At 36.6% G+C, this 24,893-nt stretch overlaps 2 protein-coding genes across 9 annotated transcripts; one reads left to right on the top strand and one right to left on the bottom strand.

Annotated features, from left to right (window-relative positions):
- Window positions 1-1,031: 1,031 nt before the first annotated feature.
- Window positions 1,032-4,091, bottom strand: LOC149678978 (innexin inx2-like). The gene is made up of 2 exons (XM_089837217.1): window positions 3,485-4,091; window positions 1,032-2,026 (listed from the first exon to the last, which is right to left on the bottom strand). Exons 1-2 carry the CDS (start codon window positions 3,874-3,876, stop codon window positions 1,243-1,245), a joined length of 1,176 nt encoding a protein of 391 aa, XP_089693343.1. The 5' UTR covers window positions 3,877-4,091; the 3' UTR covers window positions 1,032-1,242.
- Window positions 4,092-9,403: 5,312 nt separating this feature from the next.
- LOC149678977 (uncharacterized) lies at window positions 9,404-13,001 on the top strand. 8 transcript variants are annotated; one of them, XM_089836814.1, is made up of 8 exons: window positions 9,404-9,432; window positions 9,517-9,576; window positions 9,693-9,779; window positions 9,842-9,910; window positions 10,015-10,068; window positions 10,156-10,272; window positions 10,813-10,875; window positions 11,156-11,239. In XM_089836814.1, the coding sequence occupies exons 3-7, from the start codon at window positions 9,758-9,760 to the stop codon at window positions 10,818-10,820; spliced, it is 270 nt and encodes an 89-aa protein (XP_089692940.1). In that variant the 5' UTR covers window positions 9,404-9,432; window positions 9,517-9,576; window positions 9,693-9,757; the 3' UTR covers window positions 10,821-10,875; window positions 11,156-11,239. The 8 variants fall into 8 exon arrangements, 6 of the variants coding, with proteins under 6 accessions (XP_089692940.1, XP_089692937.1, XP_089692941.1 ...); XM_089836813.1 differs by lacking the exons at window positions 9,404-9,432; window positions 9,517-9,576; window positions 9,693-9,779 and adding exons at window positions 11,423-11,593; window positions 12,578-12,724; window positions 12,801-13,001 and having other exon boundaries at window positions 9,788-10,068; window positions 11,156-11,353; XM_089836811.1 differs by lacking the exons at window positions 9,404-9,432; window positions 9,517-9,576 and adding an exon at window positions 11,423-12,015 and having other exon boundaries at window positions 9,618-9,779; window positions 9,898-10,068; window positions 11,156-11,353.
- Window positions 13,002-24,893: the final 11,892 nt, after the last annotated feature.

Genomic DNA, 24,893 nt, shown 5'->3' with positions numbered 1-24,893 from the left:
GTTCAATGCTGAAGTAAAAAAGAAAGACAATAGATGGGCCGGAATTGGTGCAATGCTCAGTTTATTTGGTAAGCTTTGGTTCCATTATTTGCGGGAATTACGCTAAGTGAAAACGCTATAACGCTAGGGGACAACGTAAAAAACGAATCTGACGTTTGACGTCCAGCTGCAAAGTAGTTTTTTTCGGTCAAGTGAAAACCATGACGCAACATCTGAGGTATCTATCCAAAGACGTTAGATATGACTTCAATCAAAACGGACTTTGATAGACTGGTAACGTTGAACCATAATCTAGGGTCTTTGGGTCCAATTATCGCATGTTCCATTATAAACATATATCAAGCTAAACTTTATTGCTTTGCGATTTACGGGTTTAGAATTTAGTTTTTTAAAAATCTCCATATTGGTCAGTAACTTCTTTAGCCTGATTGTTAACAGTGGACATACGAACCTTTCTAATAATACCACCACATTGCTATGGAATATTTAACTCCCGACGCATGCGCGGGGTGGAGGGAACGTACGCGATAAATAGTTCCCTCATTATTACTCTATTAGCGCTTAACTATTTGCCAAGGCGCGTTTGTGTCCTACGTCATGACGAGGTTTGTGAGTTGACTGGTTAGGATTTAATGCCCAACAGTTATTGAATTAATCCGAGGATGCGATGTCCATCCGAAGTTTGATGACCAGGAAAGCATACAAAAAAGGGTGAGCCAGGGATGAATCATGTTACATAACTAAAGTATTAAGAGGATACAGAGTGTCACCCTTCATCTATTATCCCCTTCTGGTATATGTATGACAATATTAGTCTCTAATATTAGACACGTAACAATATACAAATTTTGCTAATGACATAGCATAGGAATTATCATGAGTTTATGACAACTGGAGTTTTGCGTGTAGATCTTATGCATTTAGTCATGGATAGCGTTAGTTAATCCATGATTTAGTTGTGAAGCAAAAAAACAAAATGAGACAGTTGAGATAACCATTTTGATAATTTTATATAAAATAGTTTGTAAAAATACATGTGTAATAATCAATTTTTTGTACAAGATAAACTTTTTCAAAAATTACTACATGTGCTTTATGAGAATGTATAGTGGATAAAATATTTTATTTTCGTTCGTGAGATTCCTGGTATTTAATGTAAGAGTATATTTATTGCAAAAACTGACCAGATGAGGCGATTTTTGTCGTTATAATATTTCCCATATTTTCATTCCAATGAAATGCCTATACGTATGATATCTCCTCATCGATAAGATTGTGTTTCGATTCATATTTCGGCTGGTTTTCCACTGGAAAAGTGACCATGTTTTGTCGCTGCTTCTCCACTTTGTGTTCCAGTTGCTTAAGAATGTCCTTCATGAAAATTGGCTGAACGTTCTTGGTCAAGAGGTATAACAAAAACCAATCACCCAAGGGCATGTTGTGCGTAATTGTATCCAAGCACTCGTCATCGGCTAAGGTGCATTGCGCTTTCAGACAATAAGCCCTCATGGTGGGGCTAATGATGGTTAATATTCGGTACAGTAGAGCTATGCCAGTCAGAGTAGCTAAAACGACGAACCAGAACCAGGCGAAGACGAAAACCTTTTCATTGATAATGTTTAAAGGCAGAATGCAGAAAGCATCGGTTTTCTGTACGTCCCCAGTTCCACCACCGTGGTAGAATCTGCATTTCGTCATTCTGGGAAATACTCTGATCATGGGATCAGATCTATGGGGATCATCTTCCATTAGCGCAAATTGAAGAACACGCGCTCCGAATTTACGAAATTCACCGCCGAGAAAGGCATCCACTAAGTAGATTTGCAATATGACGTTGAAAAAGTTGGAGACCTCGCAAATTATATATTTGATAGCGAACATTCGATGAAGCGCGCTATGATTTGTCAAGTAGTTGACAATAACTGGCAACTTCTTCTCCGCGTCGTCGGCTTTTGTTACAGCTGAGAATGATAATCCTTCTGTTAAAACTTTGATTCGACCACCTTCCCATACTTTCCAGAGATATCTACGTCAAGAAATGAATTTATTTTAGGCAAATTAAGATTGAATTTCATACGTGTTATCTATGTAATTAATAAACTTTAAATTAGTTTATGAGGTCTTATCTATAAATTCATCTTCTACAATAATAATGACAACTCTAAAGAGGAAGTTTTCCTTTGGCTCGCTCAGCAGATGCTATTTAGTTTCAGATAAATTTTACATGTCTCACTACCAAACAAGGTTTTACCAGGGATAGATTTAATTTTAGAAGTAGGAATGGAGAACGGTTAGTATTTACTTCAGTCCAACTCATAGCCCTGTAAAAAGCCCCTCCCTCCAACACGTAACGAAAACTTAAAATTATCTTATTGGCTCACTTAAACTACGTTTTGATGACGTTCCTGACAGAGACGGCGAAAAATACATAATTCCTTTTTACCTCTGTCTCTACGACCCGCCTCTTCTTTCATACCCCTCCGTCCCGTGGAAGTGGGTCTGGGACTTTGACGCGCGCCCAGAGAGCTCTGGTCTTCATTCCTACTAATAAAATTAAATCTATCCCTGTTTTTACTAACATCTCTTTCCTGGGTAAATAAAGGGTCCGATGGCCGTTTCCCTCGATTCAGTTCATTTCTCGGGGCAGCCGACTCTAACAAAATCTTACGCGCAGTTACCCAAATCATATCACTCCAGAAATCAACACTAAAAGCCTAGCTCACGCCCTGTTATCAGAGAGAATTTATAATAGGGATTGGAAACTGAGGAATATTATGTAGCTCAAAAATCACGTGATCAACAAAACTGGCCAGGTCTATTTCCGGTGTAATTTTTTGTGGCCCATCCCTCTAGGGTGGGTCTAGAATGTTGCGGGAGGGTCTAGGGGAGATGGACACTACCTTTTAAGGGAAAGGGAAACGTCTGACTTAAAATAACTCCAAATGGTGCCAGTCGCACTCGAAATCGCGAACCCTTATTGGGTAATTGTACAACCAACAGTGATTGAGGGCAAACTTTAAAATTAAAGGAGAGTCATGTGACCGGAAATTTACCTGGCAGTTTTAGCGTCGCAGCCTACTTGTTTGAGCCACATTGTATTTAGCACTGTTAAGGGCAAGAGCTTCACTCCCTTTATAAATTCTCTCTGCTTTAAATTTATTATTATTCATTCTAACTTCTACAACAAAGTTACCTATGAGATAAGATAAAATTTCGATAGTCTAATCTTAATTACTTCACACTTATGGTGCTGAGTGACTAAGTTTGAGGGAATAAGGGACGTTGCGGTGGGTATAGCCTATAGGTGCCGACTATTCCGTGTCCGCAAGTGATGACTTACCCCAAAATCCACTCTCCGTCACCACTTGTATAAATCTAAATTGCTTCCCTGAACCGCGATAATAGCATGCTTGCCTCAGAACCCTTAAAGGGACCCACCTTCCATTGAAACCTTTAATAAAAAACCGTTTCATTTATTACTCACCTAGGAAAGTAGAACAATCCAGCTTGAAAAAACAGAATGAACCAGACCCACTGATAGTAGGTATGGTGAACAACGTCCAACTCCTTTCCATCTTTGATTTGGTTTTTAACTCCGGGATAGGAAACATCGGTTCCAACCTTCTCATCGAAGGCTTCCACGACGCTGTACGTAAAATGGGTCCAACAAAATGTATCGATAACTTTCTCGGCAGGACTTTTATCAATCATACAGTCAATAGGATCGCCAAAATATTGGGTACCGGTTACTAAGAGAGCAGCGGCCACCAATATAAAAGCCGTCAGACGGTAATGCAAGCGAAACACCGTGTTGTCAATAACCGCTGTTTGAATTTTTAACGCCGATTTTAACGGCGCAACAATGTCGAAAATCATTTTCAGTCGTGATGGACTTAAACCAAGAACGGTAAAATTAGCACAAAAATTTAATCCTGTTCGGTTGTGACATTCACTCAACAAGTGACTGGTAAAGTTGTATAAACCTTTATTTTAAACTAAAAAATTTTATTTAAAATTCTAAGAATGACAAATAATTTTTTGCACGTCCTAGAAGCGATTTCAGCGGTTAGGGAAAGGATATTTTAGTTGTAGTTAAGGGGCAAGGCTTTCCGTTTCATCTACTACACCAAATTAGAAGGCTAGTTATCAAGCTTCCGTTGGATCATTTACACCAAATTTGGAGTCTCTTATCAAGTATCCGTTTCCATTCTGAAAACCACAGCTTTCGCTCTGGGTTATATAGAATAATAATATTATGCAAGCGCACTTGTTAGGGACCGTCCAAAAACTACGTCACATTTCTTTAAATGTGAAACCACATTTAATTAATGGTTGGAAAAGTTTTTTTCTTCACTTAATTATTATATAAATTGAATTGAATTGAACTATTGTTTATTGTGAACTACAACATTACAGGAAGGTAACTACAACCAGAAGTATATAATACTTCTCTTCGAGAGAAGTGTTCACCACAAAGCGGGGTAAGTGTAACGTCACTCTTCCCAACCTCGGAACATTAAGAGTAAGGTTACTAAACTGAATCACATACACGATAAATAGTTCCCTCATCATTACTCTATTAGCGTTTAAATATTTGGCAAGACGCGCTTGTGAATTTTGTCCCACGTCAAGACGAGGTTTGTGGGATGATTGCTGGGGATTTAGTACCAAGCAACTATAGAATTCACCTTACAGTGCGATGCCCATTTGTAGTTTGATGAGCGGGAAAGCAAACTAAAAGGGTGAGCCTGGGAAGAATGACGTTACATAACTAAAGCATTAAGATGATACAGAGTGTCATCCTTCTGTAGTGCACATGTTAAATTAGTGGTTACACGTACTCTTACAGGAGATTAAGTTATCTTAAACGATGATGGTAACGCTAGAAGGCTTTCATTTTTGTCATGTTCCCCAATTACGTAAGGATTTTTTCCAATAATATCTGGTCATTTTAATGAAATCAATCACTAGACCAAACTGAAGACAGCCTTCAGGTCAATTTATTAGGCTTACAATAGGTCTCGATTTTAGCGCACTTATCTACGAACAAAGGTCACACAGAACCCAGATCTATCCATTCCAAAGATTTAAAACAAAATGGAACACGCCAGATTTTAATATAATAAGATTACGAGAACAATTTTAATTAAAAATACAACGTAAATGCATAAGCCTGATAATTTTTAAAGTTTCTAATTCAGTAATCGTTAAATGATCAAGAAAGTAGAATATTGATTTCTGAACCTAATGCAGACGACGCAAATGATACTCGCCTGAAAAAATTGTGAGGAAGTGGGGATTGCCTAGTGCCTACTATAAATGACGGGCGCTGATTGGCCGGTAGGTGGCATTACCAAAAACTGTAACGCATAATTTGGCTACAGTACTTGAATTATTGTCTTATATTATATCAGAAGTCCATTAAATTAGCCTAGGAAGTAAACAATTACAATAGCTGGTATAGCGTACGTCTCTCCTCGGGTAAGAACTGAATGACCTTGACTGTTTCAAAATTCACACCCCCATCTCTTCTCCAATTTATGCTAAAGAGGGCTCGGTTTTACAGTGGAAGGGGGTGTTTTCCGGTCCCTTTAGAGATACAGTGTTCATTTTCAGCCAATAGCTGTTTCTCACCAATAGGGCAAATTTTGGCGTACGAGTCGCACCTAAACCGGAGATCTGAGAAAAATTATCGCGAGGTGGCGAATGTGTCGCCCTTCTTCAGTATTGCTACACAAGAGAGGGGAGTCCCAAACCCCGCTTTTGGTTACTTCCTAGGTGAATTTAATGGACTTCTGATTATATTTATATGTATTATAATTAGCTTTTCAAAAAATCAGTAAAAGATGGCAGACCGCATATTTCAACATAAGGAAAAAATACTTCATTTCTGTAGATAATGTCCCTTTAAACAGGGCCACGTTATGCATTTGGCAATCTTGATGTGCAAAGTATATAATAATATACTCTCTAACGACATTGAAGATATATTCAAAAGAAACATCATTACGAACAATTGTGCTACATGCCATGCCAAAAATAACCTTGCTCAGTATTTGGATGTGGAAACGCGTGGAATAGTACTATGGAACAGCCTACCAATGGAATTGAAAATTTATATAATATGGCGAATCTGAAAAAGTAACCAATAACCAGTATTTTAATTATTAATTTTAATATTTAAAATGAGTTACAATAAAATCTTGTGATTATGAATTTAATAATGAACGTAAATGACTCTCGGAAATGGAGTCGACTAAGTCACTTGTTACAACGATTTTGTAGTGAGAGCTAAATACTTGAGTTATTAGCTAATGACGCCAAGCATTTGGTTTTCTAACCTCTTCATTCGTTTAATGACACTTTATCCTTGGCCCAACAGGGGTCAGGGTCAAACCAAACACTGGTGGATCAGATGGATTATGAAGCTCAATACACTTTTTGATAATTTTGAACATTTGACAAGAAATAAAAATCGCTATGTAAAATGCTAGCCAACATACTGAAAAGCCAAACTCAGACTGTTACCCATATTATAACTTGAAGGAAAAGGGGATAGAAAAAAGGGGATAACGCTGCCTCTACGGCACCGAAGTCCTTCCAGCATCCTCAGCATTTCGGTAGGGTCGTACAGTACGGAATCGTAAAGGACACCCCTTCTGTCTTGCAGTTCTGATACAAATACAATGGAGTTATGCTGCAGCACTTAACAATCGCCTACCAATGGATATAGGGGCGTGCACCAGGTACACTGGGAGAGTTTCAGTGCCACAAATTGCCCATTATAATTACCACTCCACCTTACCTCATTACTCCTTGAATGCAATATCCTTTAAATTCATGAAGTGCTGTTTACAATTTACGTTTGATAGATAATTACGCACATTATCGTATTTTTCTCGAATGAGACATACGTTCTGCATTTGGATCATGTGTTATTCCTCTGAAGCCCCATCATGAAAATCTTACATATAGTCAATAAAAGCCCAGCTATTGATTTTGATACATATTTCAATAAAAATATAGCGAAAGATATGGCTAAAAAATCAGCAAGTGAATCTTTAGAAGTAGATAATATTCACTGGTTTTAATAGTTCCGTTTTCATAAATCAGCTTAGGAATGCATGTGAGGATTGTAGCGAAACATACAAATTTAAAAATAAAATCTAATAACAGGTTCCAACTAATAGGTAATGTGAGATAATATTTTATCAACTGATAATGAAAAATGTTCCCTATTCTTCAATAAGTGTCCATATACAGAGTAGTATATAGTAGAGTAAGAGATAAACACTTCCCATTTCAAGTTAGATAAAGCTATCTTTGTTAAGTATAATATGATACATGGTGAGGTGAAACGACAAGGATAAAAGAGCGGGCGTTCAGGGATATTTAAATTTCCTTTATTCTTTAAAATACGATGAGAAACTTTGTTTTACGATCTCATCATTTCAAGCACAGCGTGAACGCTTGTAGAACATTGGACCAAGAAAAAGTTGAAATTAACAACAGTCCTCTGTCTAAAGCTGAGATAATAATACTTAATATTAAAACTCGGTGAAAAATTAGTACTACATGCTGCACAGATTAAATGAGCTGCGTCAACCCGTTACCAAGTGATATCTAGATTATTAGCGAGAAGTATAAATTCACCACATTTCCAGCTTTATCTCCAGTCCAAACGTAGGTCCGGAGTTAATCCCTGCCTTTAAATTACAACCAGCATCTCATTGGCTCTTGAAAACTCACGTCAGTGCGACGCGAATGACGACCAAAAAATTACGTATTTTCGGACTGAAGAGAGACGAAATAGCCCGGCCTCCTTTTACGCCCCCCCCCTTGTATTTTGATAGGGGGACTGGGACTATGGCGCGCGAAAACTTGGGCATCTTATACCTTCTCCCTAATAAACTAGATATCACTTCTTGCCGTTACTTAATCAAAATCAAATCTGCGTATTAACAGTTGAGAATAGGTTAAAATTGAATGACTAATTGAGGCGCTATAGCCGTTTGTAACTACAACAACAGCAGAATTATGTCCAACGATTTACCTGGTTGAGCTCGAAATTTTATTGAGAAGGAAGAATTGAATCTCAGTGCGATGCCTCAATTACTTGACATGAGTATGACCAGAATGCTTCTTGTCGGCTTTGAGAACACGTTTTCCTGCATACAAGTCTGAAAAATTGTACCTGTTGTCGATGGTACTTGATCTACGCATAAAATTGGTTCATTTGAAACAAGAAGACAACCGCTCAACAATTACGCTATTAAATAGTGAATTTAAAACTATTAACACTTTTATCGAAGTCCAAGAAGTCGAAGAAAACAAGGCTAAACAAGACGGATTAAGGGCTCGTAATAGTAGCCACATCGTACGAGTGAATAGCCCCTCTATACCCTACCCTAATGAGTGGATAACCCCTCTCTACCTTACCCTAATGAGTGAATAGCGATATCTTTTACAATGCTTAAACGATTTACCGTACATAAAATCAGAGTGAATGGCCCCTCGATGCCCTACCCTAACAAGCTCAGAAGTGTCCGACCCCAAAGAAACAAGTTCAGAAGTATCCGACCCCAAAAATACTAGTTCATTTAAGAATTAAATTCGCCACTTTCATTTTAATTAATGAAGTCTGGTGGAGTATACGACCCCAAAGATACGATGTGGCTAAAAACCCCAAGCATACAAATTCAAAAGTACCCCACCCCACATCACCCCGGAATTTTAGAGATAAAACTTAAGGATAAAAATCGGGGTTTCTATCAAGTCTCTATGGCTCAGTGGTAGAATGTCTTTCTACTACGTGAGCGACCCGGGTTCGATTCCCGGCTGCGATCTGAAAATTTTTTTAATTAAAATTAAATCTCTAACCGAGCCCAGTTACCCCTATGGGTGGGTTGTGGTAATATAGAGTTCCTTTTAAGCTAAAAAAATAACGATAACGAAAGCGAAAACTCCGGCCACAACTACTATTGCTACTACGGCTCGGGTCAAATAGAGTAATTATAGACCGAGTAGCGCCGATTGGTGAAATTCGACGTCACAGATCAAAGGTTTCATCTACGGCGGTGCACGCATTTTGTTTCGCGTGTTCGTGAATAGATGGCGTTATACACTCCCTCCATCAGTTCGGAACTGCAGAACTGATTTGAAACGATCTAAATCCCACAATCCATATGTCGTCTGCTTTTGTTTCATGTAATAGGAAAAAGTACGTTAACGTTTAAGCTAAGGCAAGGCAACGGGTAATATAGAGCTATTTCAGAGGGGGTAATGGCTACGTCACCAATGCTATTTGCCCATAGAGAAACCCTCATAAAATGGCCGCCCTCTACACTCAAAGGCAGGCCCAATTTTCGTAGCAGACGAAATTTTTCCCCCACTGAAATAGCTCTATAGGCGGCAATGGTAGGTAACATGAAGGTATGTATATATATGTAAAGGTATTTTATCCATTAACTGAGTACACCAACAATGTGTTTATGTATATACTATTTATTCGTGTAGTGAAGAATAGGTACACCTTTGAGCGTTTTGGTTACATGTTTCGCTCGTATATGAACACGGGTACGTACATATTTCGCTATTGCCTTCGATCTTGAACTGACTTGGAAAATACATTAAAAGGATCGGTTACTGTATCTAGGTTATCTAAATGTTTCTCCCTCAAACATTCTTCGCAGGACGTAATAAACTTGAGGAATAACGTTGATGGCTGTTTGAGGTTTCCGAAAGCTTTGTTTCCAGCATGAATTGCATCAGGATGCAGGGTATGGTTAGATTTGGGATCGCAAATGCTATCGAAACATTGACAACACACCTTGTTTTCAAGTGAAAAGCAAATGTAGCCTGCTAGATAGTAGACTGACATACTGTCTAATGTTACAGGTATATCTATTGGGTTAGTGCTAGTAAGCCCTAGAGTGTCAACAATAAATGCCAGGCTATCAGGACCATTACACGCGTGCATATCATATGATCTACTTAAGTAACATTCATCCTCAGGCGATATATCACCTTCCATGACGTCTACTTGGAGGAATGCGTTATCGGGATCAGGTAATTGATGCGAGTCATCCGCCTCTTGGTATCTTTCAAAGACTTCCAGTAATTCACGCTGAGCATCTGGAATGCGTTCTGTGTCAGGCATATGCAGGACAGGATGTAGTTCTTCAACGACATTGCAGGCAAACATGGTATCCGTTGCATTACAACTCACATTATTGTCAGAGGGTACTGTGACACCATGGATGAAGGATGCGCGTGAGGAAATTTGTTTTCACCCTATAGGATCGGCAACTCCCTATCTCGAACGAAAAAATATTCTGTATATACTCTGTTACAACGTCGGTTGTCAGCACGCGCAAAGCTATTTCTCTATGTAACGTAGCTTTGTACGTGCTGTCAAGAGACAAAAAACTTCAGGATCTTCAGGATTTAAAATATCCGCGAGTTTTTTAGCTCGAGTGCACGGACCTCTTGGCCTTAGTTTCAAATACGTGTGAAATTGCATACAGTCTACTACACGCATTTGAAACTAAGGCCTAGAGGTCCGTGCACTCGAGCTAAAAAACTCGCGGATATTTTAAATCCTGAAGATCCTGAAGTTTTTTGTCTCTTGACAGCACGTACAAAGCTACGTTACATAGAGAAATAGCTTTGCGCGTGCTGACAACCGACGTTGTAACAGAGTGTATATAGAATATTCTGTCGCTCGAGATAGGGAGTTGCCTATCCTGTAGAGTGAAAACAAATTTCCTCACGCGCATCCTTCATCCATGGTGACACTATCACGTTCCAAAGGCTCATGAAGGTTGCAATGTCTACGAGACACTGGTGGTTTTACTATGGTAGTCAAAATGTCTGGTGAGATATATTCCTGCAGTTGTTTAATAAGCAATATTCGTAATCGCTGTCTAAATGCATTTGCTGTAGGGTATCTATTTCCTCTGTCACGTATACGACCGAACAAACCCTCTAAGGCGTTTTGATTGAATCGTCCTGGCATGATATATGTAAACCCATCCTGTCTTAGGTACTCGTCTAAGTCAAGTATTGATATTGTTGACATTATTAACCCTGTCTGACACGGTTTCCAAGAACGCCCGATTTGTATGCGTTCAATGATGGACATTACTTCTTGTAGCAGACGTCTTCTCTCTACATTTAAGGCCTTGCTCTTGCAACAACCTCGCATGATTGCAAACCAATTGCACATCAAACGGCAGAACCAAGCAGTTGTCTTCGCAGCTTGGTCAAGCCTATTTACCTGCACAAGTGTTTCCAAGGCCGCAGCTGTGGAGCTACTTAAGACGTCTTGCGCAAGTGGAACCCTAATTTTTTGGTAATGCGATGGATTTACATGTGTCGCGGTCAGTTTTGGTGCCAATTTTAATTCAGACGTTGATTGCAGGTTCACAAGTTCCCTTATGTACTTCACATCAACGGTGTCACTTGGCAGGTCATATTGAGCTACAATATCGGGTGGTATTTTCATGGTGTTGTTCAAGAGCGCTGTTCTAATATTCTTGAACACATGGGGTGGATCAGCCATCACATAAATGTCTTTACTTGGTTTGCACGGGTGAGGAAATGTGTTTCGTCTCTCATGTGCATTAACCTTGATCCCCATAAGATTTAAACTTCTAAGGTTGTTGGGACCCATGTCACTCACTAGTGAAACCACTTGCAGGCCAATATTGTCAAGAGCTTTGATACAGTCCGTGATTAATTGTGTTTGATCTCGTCCATTGACACTGTTTCCTGTTAGGTGGTACGCCAAAATATATTTCCACTTTTGACTAGCGGAGCGTACCATTATCACAGCAGCATGGGTAGCCTTGTTGTCTCCTGGAAGGGTTGCGTTACCAATTACTTGTTTCAGCCCAGCATCGTATTCAACCGCTTGCCTAATCTGGATCTCGTCCACCAGTATGACCACTTTCCGTTGCATGTCTGTTAGACTTATTACATGGGTTTTAAGGATATTCAGTGCATCGTCTTGAATTCCAGTAGGTGCCTGGAACACTTCAATGGACTTTTGCAATGTTCTAATTGCAGGTAATGGGAATCCACGGTGTCTAAGATACTGATAACCTTTGTTGCCAACATTATGAAGTAAAGACAAGGATTCACACTTGGTTTGAGCTGACCACTGGCAATTACGTGTGATGTCCACTACACGTTTAATCTGATCTTCAGTGAAAAGCCTCTCCCAAGCTAGTTTGTACGCGTTAAGGCGTTGAATTGTCTTTACGAGTTCCTTGTTCTCGTTCGATAACCGTTGAATAGTTAAATGCGATACAAGCACCTCATCGCTGTCATCGCGTGTGTTGTGTGTGGCATCTACGGTTTGGGTTAGCTTATGTGCCATAGAATCATCTGGGGGAAGTGTTTGTGTCGCTTGAGTTAATGTACTATTTGATGACACTATTTGTAACACTTAACGTTGATTCATGGGCTTGGATTAGCTGTTGGGTAGCGTTAGTTTCAACATCTTGATCCCTGATATTGATAGATACATTGGCACCTTCAGGATTATTGTCTTGATTCGTCGTGTTACACATAGGTGTATCGCTCGTGGCACGCTATGGATACCAATATGATATACCATTATTAGACAGTGATACCTATTAAGGCAACTAGTATTACATCGAATCGACTGTATGACTATGAGGCTGGGTGGATGTAATTGGGACATCTTGCTATGATTGCAGTAAGAGCTGCTAATTTGAGCCTATCGAATAGTGCGTCGCGACAATAATAGTAACATGTGTCTTACCGTTATACAGGAGAGTGTATTGCTGTGAGAAGGGATCACAGATATACGTCGCTGGAATCGGGAAGCAATTGTAGGAATGGCCAACGGTAACTTCTGTCCTTTAACACCAAAGGCGGTGGTTGCAAAATGATCCTATTGTTATAAACGCCATTATAGTAATAATAATAAATTATTGTCACATGAAGGATATTTAATAAATATTTGAGAATTATTGCTGTACTTCTATTCGTACCTTACAAACACTGAGGTTAGTCAATGGTTTACCGGTTGGCCGACCAAGAAACAAAAGCCACTTCCTATTGATATCGGGGGTTCTTGGTATCCGATACATTGGTATCCCTGAATCTGTTCTATTGCTGCAATGCAATACAGCACACTTTCGTTGCTTGACACCTACCATGGCTTTGTTTTGAACAAATGACACAATTTTATCGCAATCAAGCTTTATTATCTCCATAACAAAATACAATGATGTCACAAACGGTTTTTAACACGTTTAAATCTCGCGGGCAGTTCCGGTTTACCACTTGTTGGTTCGTATCAAATCAGTTCTGCAGTTCCGAACTGATGGAGGGAGTGTATAACGCCATCTATTCACGTACACGCGAAACAAAATGCGTGCACCGCCGTAGATGAAACCTTTGATATGTGACGTCGAATTTCACCAATCGGCGCTACTCGGTCTATAATTACTCTAGGGTCAAACTAAGAGCCTCATCGTATACTACGAGGTGGCTAAAAAACCGCTAAAAATATGGAATTCAGAAGAAACGTCACGAAGAGGTGTGTTGTATACGTCAGACCTAAAATCAGATAAAGAGGTTTAAAGGTAAACTATAGTCTATACCTTATCTATAGTCTATAGATAAGGTAATAGAAGCTGACGTTAGGCATTGTAGATAAGATAAGCGTAATGTGGCTTTTACTTAGGCACCCTATACACGCTCAATAATTTGCGCAAAAAACGTGGGGCCCGTTATTTAATTTCCAAAGTATAAATGAAACGTTATCGAGACTAATATTTGTGCAAAGTTCAAATATAATGCTACAATATGTATCAGGAAGTGGAAAATCATTTGCGGTAAATTTTGGACAATATTTGCGTAAAAAACTGAACTTATATAATGAGTGAGTTTTTATTGCTCAAAATGTTATTCAAAATACGAACAATATTTCGCATTCGAATAAAACTTAAGTCTGTGTATTTAACGATTTATACGTTATGTTTGGTCAATAAAATTGTACACGGTCCATGGACTCAATATCAACTTTTTTATTGTGATAAATCAATATAATTGAATAAATCGTGTGGAATATGATCAATATACAGGGTGTATCTGAAATGGACGTAGGAGCGGAAGTATTTGGGTTCCTGGGGCCAATATAAGGCAAAACTGTGGTATGGCATTTTGTCGTACGCCAACCCATTTGGAAGTTACTTTAACCTAACACTTGCTAGTTTGCATAAATCACAGCATGTTGACTTCGTCTAAAACAGTAGGAATTAAGTTCAAGATAGGATGATTATTGCAAATTAGTGGTTGCCAGCTAAAACCAATAAAAGCCTCATAGCCATAGAGTTTATAGTCAATTTTTAAGGAGTAGAAAAATGTACAGTTGGTGACTCATAAAGAACATCAACATGTTACGATTTAGTGTGTTGAAACAACTGACCGATACTAACGGGAAACTGACAGCGATAAGTAGCGCAAACTAATAAGGAACACCGACATTTAGCTTCATTCTTCAAACAATCGAAAGGTTGCAAAAGCGTTCATTTTGGTTTGTGCACAAGACTACAACGGCGACGTCTTGTTTCCATTAAATTAGCAAATAATTTTTTACATGCTTTAAAACACTTTGAACCTTTAAAAGTAGTACCTTTTTACCGTTTTTATTTGCAATTTTCATAGAATAATTCTAAGAAATAAGAATGGACATTTCCTTATGGGTACATTACATTGCATCTCACATTGCACGTAGGTCTCCTGTCGTTCTCAACGCTGGCAGATTGCTACCAGTTAGTAAACGTCATTAGTCTAAAGTTTTAGGGTGGTCTGCAAATTTACTAAGGTTTAATCGTTTATTAATTAATTTGCGATGTTTTTTCTTAGTTTTAAGTTAACCCTCCACTTTTGGTTTTTTCTCAAATTTTCTTTAGTTTTATTTGCGGTCATCGGTTCGGTTCCGAGGTTAAGAACGAAAATTTCTTCTTAAAATTTTTGTCTGCTATTACTATTGGTGGTACCTCGTAATCAGTTTAGGCCAATCACGAGCCTTTCAACCCTTTCTTGAACAAGTTGGTAGTGTGAGTAGATAGAAAGTATATTGCTTTTGGGCCACTGGCGTCAGACAGTGCCAGATGGCACCTGTAAATATGGCGTCAATGGGCGTCCACGGAATTTTTCTTCTTATGGCGCCAGTGAATCAAACATTTTTCCCCCCAATATTGCTGTGGCGTCAATGAATCAGACATGGCACCAGTAAATCAAACATTTTCCCCCCAATATTGTTGTGGCGTCAGTGAATCAGACATGGCACCAGTAAATATGGCGTCAATGAATCAGACATGGCACCAGTAAATATGGCGTCAATGAATCTGACAAGGCACCAGTAAATATGGCGTCAATGAATCAGACATGGCACCAGTAAATATGGCGTCAATGAATCAGACATGGCACCAGTAAATATGGCGTCAATGAATCAGACATTACGTCCACCACATTTTTTTTTTCGGACAATCTTCCTATGGTGCCAGTGAATCAAACACAACGTCACATTTTCCCTGGCGGGGGAAAAACCCGACACCCCCTGACACCATGTTGACTTTGTGAATGGCGTGGAAATTGTAGGAGAAATACCATGGCGTGGCTGGGGAAATACGTAAAGTAGTTTAACTGGTTTAATAATAAACATTTTTAAATTCGGCGTTCTGTAGGCAGATGCTTACGTTAAATATTTTGTGTTTCTAATTTTTTTGGTTGGCCTATCTTAAATCTTATAACATCCATAAAATATTAATTTTATTAAATTTTACTATTAAAAACAAAAAATTTCTCTTATCATATTATATTATTATTTGAACTGATAAGGGAAATAAACTCTATGTCCAAAACTTTGTCTCACATTGCCAACAGTAAAGTGAACTTTCGATCTGATAAGAGAACCAATAATGATTTGAAATGATAAAAGCATATGCCTCGATTTATCCATTCTTTCACATACACGTCGAGGAAATGAACAAATATTTGATCTTCCTAAAAGTATGGATTAACAGTAAATAGAAAAGATGGCAATTGTATCTCCTAAACACAAACAAAATCAAATTCAAACCATAGTAAACAATGATAAAAGGGTAAAACTCATTTCAAAATCATCGGTAAATTTCCTCCGAGCTTGAGCAAGCAAAGGTTAAATTGATAAGTGCAGAAGTGAACTAATTTCAGAAATATGGCGGGTAGACTTTCGAACTACCCACGCTTTAGTCCATGCGTTTAATTCATTTCTAAAGTCAACATGATTAGAGAAAACTTTCATATTAGTGTTCAAACCTTCCCTATTATTGTTCATACTTTCCCTATTAATGTTCCCATCCCGATATGAACACCAGATACTAGTGTTGTCGTCCTTAAAACAATGTTTAGATATTAATAAACCTACTTTCTATTGATTAAAGACATTTATTCCGATAGCACCGTATCATAAATATCTTTATCATGTTTATACAATGAGCAAATATCGGATATCATAATAAAGCGGAATAAAATTAAATCAAATACCCTCTATTTTATTTGGTGAATCTATAGATAAAAATATTTGTAGGATAAAGCAAGATACAGATCTTAGATTCTATCCCTAAGCACTTTGTCAAAAGTGTATCGAAATGGGAGAATATGCGATTTAAAGTGTTGTGAACCTACCAAACTACAATAAAAAGTGGTGGAAAATAATTGAAAAGATAAACAAAATACTATTTAAAGTGATGGAGAATGATAGAAAAGATGACGAGAATAATACTGAAAGCTACACTATTTCTGTTCAGAGTTTCACTATTTCTGTTCGGTGTTTCACTATTTCTGTTCGGTGTTTCACTATTTCTGTTCGGTGTTTCACTATTTCTGTTCGGTGTATCACTACTTCTGTTCGGCGTTTCACTATTTCTGTTCGGCGTTTCACTATTTCTGTTCAGCGTTTCACTATTTCTGTTCGGCGTTTCACTATTTCTGTTCGGTGTTTCACTATTTCTGTTCGGTGTTTCACTATTTCTGTTCGGTGTTTCACTATTTCTGTTCGGCGTTTCACTATTTCTGTTCGGCGTTTCACTATTTCTGTTCGGTGTTTCACTATTTCTGTTCGGTGTTTCACTATTTCTGTTCGGCGTTTCACTATTTCTGTTCGGCGTTTCACTATTTCTGTTCGGTGTTTCACTATTTCTGTTCAGAGTTTCACTATTTCTGTTCGGAGTTTCACTATTTCTGTTCAATGTTTCACTATTTCTGTTCAGAGTTTCACTATTTCTGTTCAGTGTTTCACTATTTCTGTTCGGTGTTTCACTATTTCTGTTCGGTGTTTCACTATTTCTGTTCGGTGTTTCACTATTTCTGTTCGGTGTTTCACTATTTCTGTTCGGTGTTTCACTATTTCTGTTCGGTGTTTCACTATTTCTGTTCGGTGTTTCACTATTTCTGTTCGGTGTTTCACCATTTCTGTTCGGCGTTTCACTATTTCTGTTCGGTGTTTCACTATTTCTGTTCGGCGTTTCAGTATTTCTGTTCGGCGTTTCACTATTTCTGTTCAGTGTTTCACTATTTCTGTTCAGTGTTTCACTATTTCTGTTCAGTGTTTCACTATTTCTGTTCGGTGTTTCACTATTTCTGTTCGGTGTTTCACTATTTCTGTTCGGAGTTTCACTATTTCTGTTCAATGTTTCACTATTTATGTTCAGAGTCTCACTATTTCTGTTCAGAGTTTCACTATTTCTGTTCAGTGTTTCACTATTTCTGTTCGGTGTTTCACTATTTCTGTTCGGTGTTTCACTATTTCTGTTCGGCGTTTCACTATTTCTGTTCGGTGTTTCACTATTTCTGTTCAGTGTTTCACTATTTCTGTTCGGTGTTTCACTATTTCTGTTCGGTGTTTCACTATTTCTGTTCGGCGTTTCACTATTTCTGTTCAGAGTTTCACTATTTCTGTTCAAAGTTTTTACTCATTATGTTCAAAGTTTTTACTCATTATGTTCAAAGTTTCACTCTTTCTGTTCAAAGTTTCCCTATTGTTTAAAGTTTCACTATTTATGTTCAAAGTTTCACTCTTTCTGTTTAAAGTTTCAGTCTTTATGTTCAAATTTTCAGTATTTCTGTTCAATGTTTCACTATTTATGTTTTAAGTTCACCATTTATGTTTAAAGTTTCAATATTTATGTTTAAAGTTCCACTATTTATGTTCAAAGTTTCACTCCTTATGTTTCACTCTTTCTGTTCTAGGTTTCACTCTTTCTGTTTCACTCTTTCTGTTCTAGGTTTCACTCTTTCTCTTCTATGTTTCACTCTTTCTGTTCTATGTTTCACTCTTTCTGTTCTATGTTTCACTCGTTCTGTTCTATGTTTCACTCTTTCTGTTCTATGTTTCACTCGTTCTGTTCTATTTTTCACTCTTTCTGTTCTATTTTTCACTCTTTCTGTTCAAAGTTGCACTCTTCCTGTTCAAATTTTCACTCTTTCTGTTCTATGTTTCACTCTTTCTGTTCTATGTTTCACTCTTTCTGTTCTATGTTTCACTCTTTCTGTTCTATGTTTCACTCTTTCTGTTCTATGTTTCACTCTTTCTGTTCTATGTTTCACTCTTTCTGTTCTATGTTTCACTCTTTCTGTTTTATGTTTCACTCTTTCTGTTTTATGTTTCACTCTTTCTATTTTATGTTTCACTCTTTCTGTTCTATGTTTCACTCTTTCTGTTCTATGTTTCACTCTTTCTGTTCTAGGTTTCACTCTTTCTGTTCTAGGTTTCACTCTTTCTGTTCTAGGTTTCACTCTTTCTGTCCTATGTTTCACTGTTTCTGTTCTATGTTTCACTGTTTCTGTTCTATGTTTCACTCGTTCTGTTCTATGTTTCACTCTTTCTGTTCTATTTTTCACTCTTTCTGTTCAAAGTTTCACTCTTCTTGTTCAAAGTTTCACTCTTCCTGTTCTATGTTTCACTCTTTCTGTTCAAAGTTTCACTATTTCTGTTCAAAGTTTCGTTATTTATGTTAAAATTTTCACTCTTTCTGTTCAAAGTTTCACTCTTTCTGTTCAAAGTTTCACTCTTTATGTTCAAAGTTTCACTCTTTATGTTGAAAGTTTCACTCTTTATGTTCAAAGTTGCACTCTTTCTGTTCAAATCTTCACCATTTATGTTCAAAGTTTCACTATTTATGTTCAATTTTTCCCTGTTTCTGTTTAGACATTTCTTATTTCTGCTGAAACGTTTTTTTATTACTGTTCAAACTTTTCCTATTTGTGCTGATACGTTTTTTATTACTTTTCAAACTTTTGTTGTTCCTGCTGAAACGTTTCAAACTTCTTATTTTGTTGCAAGTTTATTTATCCTTTTTCCTCAAGCTTTTCATGTTTCTGTTCTAATTTTTATTATTTCGGCGATTTAACTCCTTTTTCCGAAATTCTACATCGCTTTACTAATTTCTATGGTTTTGAAATCGAATTTCAATGTTCCATAACCAAAATTCCCATGTGATATAAATGTGATGAACACCTTATTACCTAATAATGTATGAATTCCCAGAATATAAACGTCTTACTCTTAATCGGAATACATTAATTTATGATTTAGATAAATTCCTAATCCAACTGCAAAAGTTTATATGGAAAACGAATTTTCAAGGTGAAAGATACGTAGTGTAAAACGGATGATTTCAAAGTTCAGACTAAATAACAGAAAATCAATGAAACACCATCTCCTCATTAACATTAATTTATGTTTTGATATTATTGCAGTTTGGTTTCTAATATGTTTATAGGTATTAACGTTACAGAAAACGTTTTCAAATGACGGAATTCCGATTAAGTTTTCTTCACAAGGAACTAAAAAAGTGGTTGAAAGTGACATGAAGTGTGTATAATTCATTTTAAAGTATCGGCAAAACACTAAAAATTGGTTAAAGTTTCGATAAATGTTTAGTAAACGTTTCGTTATTCGACTTAAATATATCCGATATTGTTAATATATGACTATTATCAAACAGATAATGAAGTTGAATGACGAAAAAGTGCTCGCAAGTGTTGTTAATCTACTAAAATTCGGATGAAACTGACGTGAAATGAAAGCATTCGATTGAAAGCGAAAATACGACTAAGAAAGTGGATCAAAGTTTTGTTAAACTACTAAAATGTGGTTCAAATCACATTCAAAGGAACTAAAAAGCAGTTGAACGTTTATGAAATGACAAAAGTACGATTGTAAGTAATGTGTTTAATATTTTTATAAATTTTGCAAGGATATAAATACTTCTCGCGGATCTCAACAGTGTGTGAAATTTGATAACACGAATGTTACCAGTAATTGGTCCATTAACGTAACAAATGTGGATGATTACCAAGAAATAAACCCATTTGATTTCAATCGTGATTTGATACTATCATAACCAAAACTTCGGTTTATCACGACGTTTCGAGGAGACCTTTAGACACTTAATACTAGTCGAAACCCATTGGTGAGAAATTAACAATTGCTAAATTTGTTTGCAATATAAACCAAGGCTTTGAACGCAGAATTTATCCCAGTTTGTTTATTTTATCAGTATAGATCTTCTCAAGACACACTTTCTTATCAGTTTGATAAATGGAAATTTAATTGGTGATAAATTATAAAGTGCAACGCCTAATAGATAAGCATCTCTTTTATCAGTATCATCGTCTTTTCGATCTTACGTTGAAATTTCAAAATATCATTTAACCACTTTGGAACAGAAAAACTCCAATGCAAAAACAGATGGACACGCGTATTTTCAGCAGAGAATGATGTACCACAGACGTTGGATGGAAATGTCAAGGCTGCCAATCTCAAGACCTGGAGGGGGGCCGCCTAATAGAACACGCGCCGGGGAAAACAAAAATACGCGCGTGTGGCGGCCGCGAGAAGTATTTATATCCTTGCAAAATTTATAAAAATATTAAACACATTACTTACAATTGTACTTTTGTCATTTCATAAACGTTCAACTGCTTTTTAGTTCCTTTGAATGTGATTTGAACCACATTTTAGTAGTTTAACAAAACTTTGATCCACTTTCTTAGTCGTATTTTCGCTTTCAATCGAATGCTTTCATTTCACGTCAGTTTCATCCGAATTTTAGTAGATTAACAACACTTGCGAGCACTTTTTCGTCATTCAACTTCATTATCTGTTTGATAATAGTCATATATTAACAATATCGGATATATTTAAGTCGAATAACGAAACGTTTACTAAACATTTATCGAAACTTTAACCAATTTTTAGTGTTTTGCCGATACTTTAAAATGAATTATACACACTTCATGTCACTTTCAACCACTTTTTTAGTTCCTTGTGAAGAAAACTTAATCGGAATTCCGTCATTTGAAAACGTTTTCTGTAACGTTAATACCTATAAACATATTAGAAACCAAACTGCAATAATATCAAAACATAAATTAATGTTAATGAGGAGATGGTGTTTCATTGATTTTCTGTTATTTAGTCTGAACTTTGAAATCATCCGTTTTACACTACGTATCTTTCACCTTGAAAATTCGTTTTCCATATAAACTTTTGCAGTTGGATTAGGAATTTATCTAAATCATAAATTAATGTATTCCGATTAAGAGTAAGACGTTTATATTCTGGGAATTCATACATTATTAGGTAATAAGGTGTTCATCACATTTATATCACATGGGAATTTTGGTTATGGAACATTGAAATTCGATTTCAAAACCATAGAAATTAGTAAAGCGATGTAGAATTTCGGAAAAAGGAGTTAAATCGCCGAAATAATAAAAATTAGAACAGAAACATGAAAAGCTTGAGGAAAAAGGATAAATAAACTTGCAACAAAATAAGAAGTTTGAAACGTTTCAGCAGGAACAACAAAAGTTTGAAAAGTAATAAAAAACGTATCAGCACAAATAGGAAAAGTTTGAACAGTAATAAAAAAACGTTTCAGCAGAAATAAGAAATGTCTAAACAGAAACAGGGAAAAATTGAACATAAATAGTGAAACTTTGAACATAAATGGTGAAGATTTGAACAGAAAGAGTGCAACTTTGAACATAAAGAGTGAAACTTTCAACATAAAGAGTGAAACTTTGAACATAAAGAGTGAAACTTTGAACAGAAAGAGTGAAACTTTGAACAGAAAGAGTGAAAATTTTAACATAAATAACGAAACTTTGAACAGAAATAGTGAAACTTTGAACAGAAAGAGTGAAACATAGAACATTAAGAGTGAAACTTTGAACAAGAAGAGTGAAACTTTGAACAGAAAGAGTGAAAAATAGAACAGAAAGAGTGAAACATAGAACAGAACGAGTGAAACATAGAACAGAAACAGTGAAACATAGAACAGAAAGAGTGAAACATAGGACAGAAAGAGTGAAACCTAGAACAGAAAGAGTGAAACCTAGAACAGAAAGAGTGAAACCTAGAACAGAAAGAGTGAAACATAGAACAGAAAGAGTGAAACATAGAACAGAAAGAGTGAAACATAAAATAGAAAGAGTGAAACATAAAACAGAAAGAGTGAAACATAAAACAGAAAGAGTGAAACATAGAACAGAAAGAGTGAAACATAGAACAGAAAGAGTGAAACATAGAACAGAAAGAGTGAAACATAGAACAGAAAGAGTGAAACATAGAACAGAAAGAGTGAAACATAGAACAGAAAGAGTGAAACATAGAACAGAAAGAGTGAAAATTTGAACAGGAAGAGTGCAACTTTGAACAGAAAGAGTGAAAAATAGAACAGAAAGAGTGAAAAATAGAACAGAACGAGTGAAACATAGAACAGAAAGAGTGAAACATAGAACAGAACGAGTGAAACATAGAACAGAAAGAGTGAAACATAGAACAGAAAGAGTGAAACATAGAAGAGAAAGAGTGAAACCTAGAACAGAAAGAGTGAAACAGAAAGAGTGAAACCTAGAACAGAAAGAGTGAAACATAAGGAGTGAAACTTTGAACATAAATAGTGGAACTTTAAACATAAATATTGAAACTTTAAACATAAATGGTGAACTTAAAACATAAATAGTGAAACATTGAACAGAAATACTGAAAATTTGAACATAAAGACTGAAACTTTAAACAGAAAGAGTGAAACTTTGAACATAAATAGTGAAACTTTAAACAATAGGGAAACTTTGAACAGAAAGAGTGAAACTTTGAACATAATGAGTAAAAACTTTGAACATAATGAGTAAAAACTTTGAACAGAAATAGTGAAACTCTGAACAGAAATAGTGAAACGCCGAACAGAAATAGTGAAACACCGAACAGAAATAGTGAAACACCGAACAGAAATAGTGAAACACTGAACAGAAATAGTGAAACACCGAACAGAAATAGTGAAACGCCGAACAGAAATAGTGAAACACCGAACAGAAATAGTGAAACACCGAACAGAAATAGTGAAACACTGAACAGAAATAGTGAAACTCTGAACAGAAATAGTGAGACTCTGAACATAAATAGTGAAACATTGAACAGAAATAGTGAAACTCCGAACAGAAATAGTGAAACACCGAACAGAAATAGTGAAACACCGAACAGAAATAGTGAAACACTGAACAGAAATAGTGAAACACTGAGCAGAAATAGTGAAACACTGAACAGAAATAGTGAAACACTGAACAGAAATAGTGAAACGCCGAACAGAAATACTGAAACGCCGAACAGAAATAGTGAAACACCGAACAGAAATAGTGAAACGCCGAACAGAAATGGTGAAACACCGAACAGAAATAGTGAAACACCGAACAGAAATAGTGAAACACCGAACAGAAATAGTGAAACACCGAACAGAAATAGTGAAACACCGAACAGAAATAGTGAAACACCGAACAGAAATAGTGAAACACCGAACAGAAATAGTGAAACACCGAACAGAAATAGTGAAACACTGAACAGAAATAGTGAAACTCTGAACAGAAATAGTGAAACATTGAACAGAAATAGTGAAACTCCGAACAGAAATAGTGAAACTCTGAACAGAAATAGTGAAACACCGAACAGAAATAGTGAAACGCCGAACAGAAATAGTGAAACGCCGAACAGAAATAGTGAAACGCCGAACAGAAATAGTGAAACACCGAACAGAAATAGTGAAACACCGAACAGAAATAGTGAAACACCGAACAGAAATAGTGAAACGCCGAACAGAAATAGTGAAACGCCGAACAGAAATAGTGAAACACCGAACAGAAATAGTGAAACACCGAACAGAAATAGTGAAACACCGAACAGAAATAGTGAAACGCCGAACAGAAATAGTGAAACGCCGAACAGAAATAGTGAAACGCCGAACAGAAATAGTGAAACGCCGAACAGAAGTAGTGATACACCGAACAGAAATAGTGAAACACCGAACAGAAATAGTGAAACACCGAACAGAAATAGTGAAACACCGAACAGAAATAGTGAAACTCTGAACAGAAATAGTGTAGCTTTCAGTATTATTCTCGTCATCTTTTCTATCATTCTCCATCACTTTAAATAGTATTTTGTTTATCTTTTCAATTATTTTCCACCACTTTTTATTGTAGTTTGGTAGGTTCACAACACTTTAAATCGCATATTCTCCCATTTCGATACACTTTTGACAAAGTGCTTAGGGATAGAATCTAAGATCTGTATCTTGCTTTATCCTACAAATATTTTTATCTATAGATTCACCAAATAAAATAGAGGGTATTTGATTTAATTTTATTCCGCTTTATTATGATATCCGATATTTGCTCATTGTATAAACATGATAAAGATATTTATGATACGGTGCTATCGGAATAAATGTCTTTAATCAATAGAAAGTAGGTTTATTAATATCTAAACATTGTTTTAAGGACGACAACACTAGTATCTGGTGTTCATA

This window comes from Phalangium opilio, unplaced genomic scaffold (assembly GCF_054372755.1).
Source record: "Phalangium opilio isolate 3A_F unplaced genomic scaffold, DU_Popi_V2 ptg000042l_1, whole genome shotgun sequence".
Taxonomy (NCBI): Eukaryota; Metazoa; Arthropoda; class Arachnida; order Opiliones; family Phalangiidae; genus Phalangium; species Phalangium opilio.
This window is presented reverse-complemented; position numbering and strand designations above follow the sequence as displayed.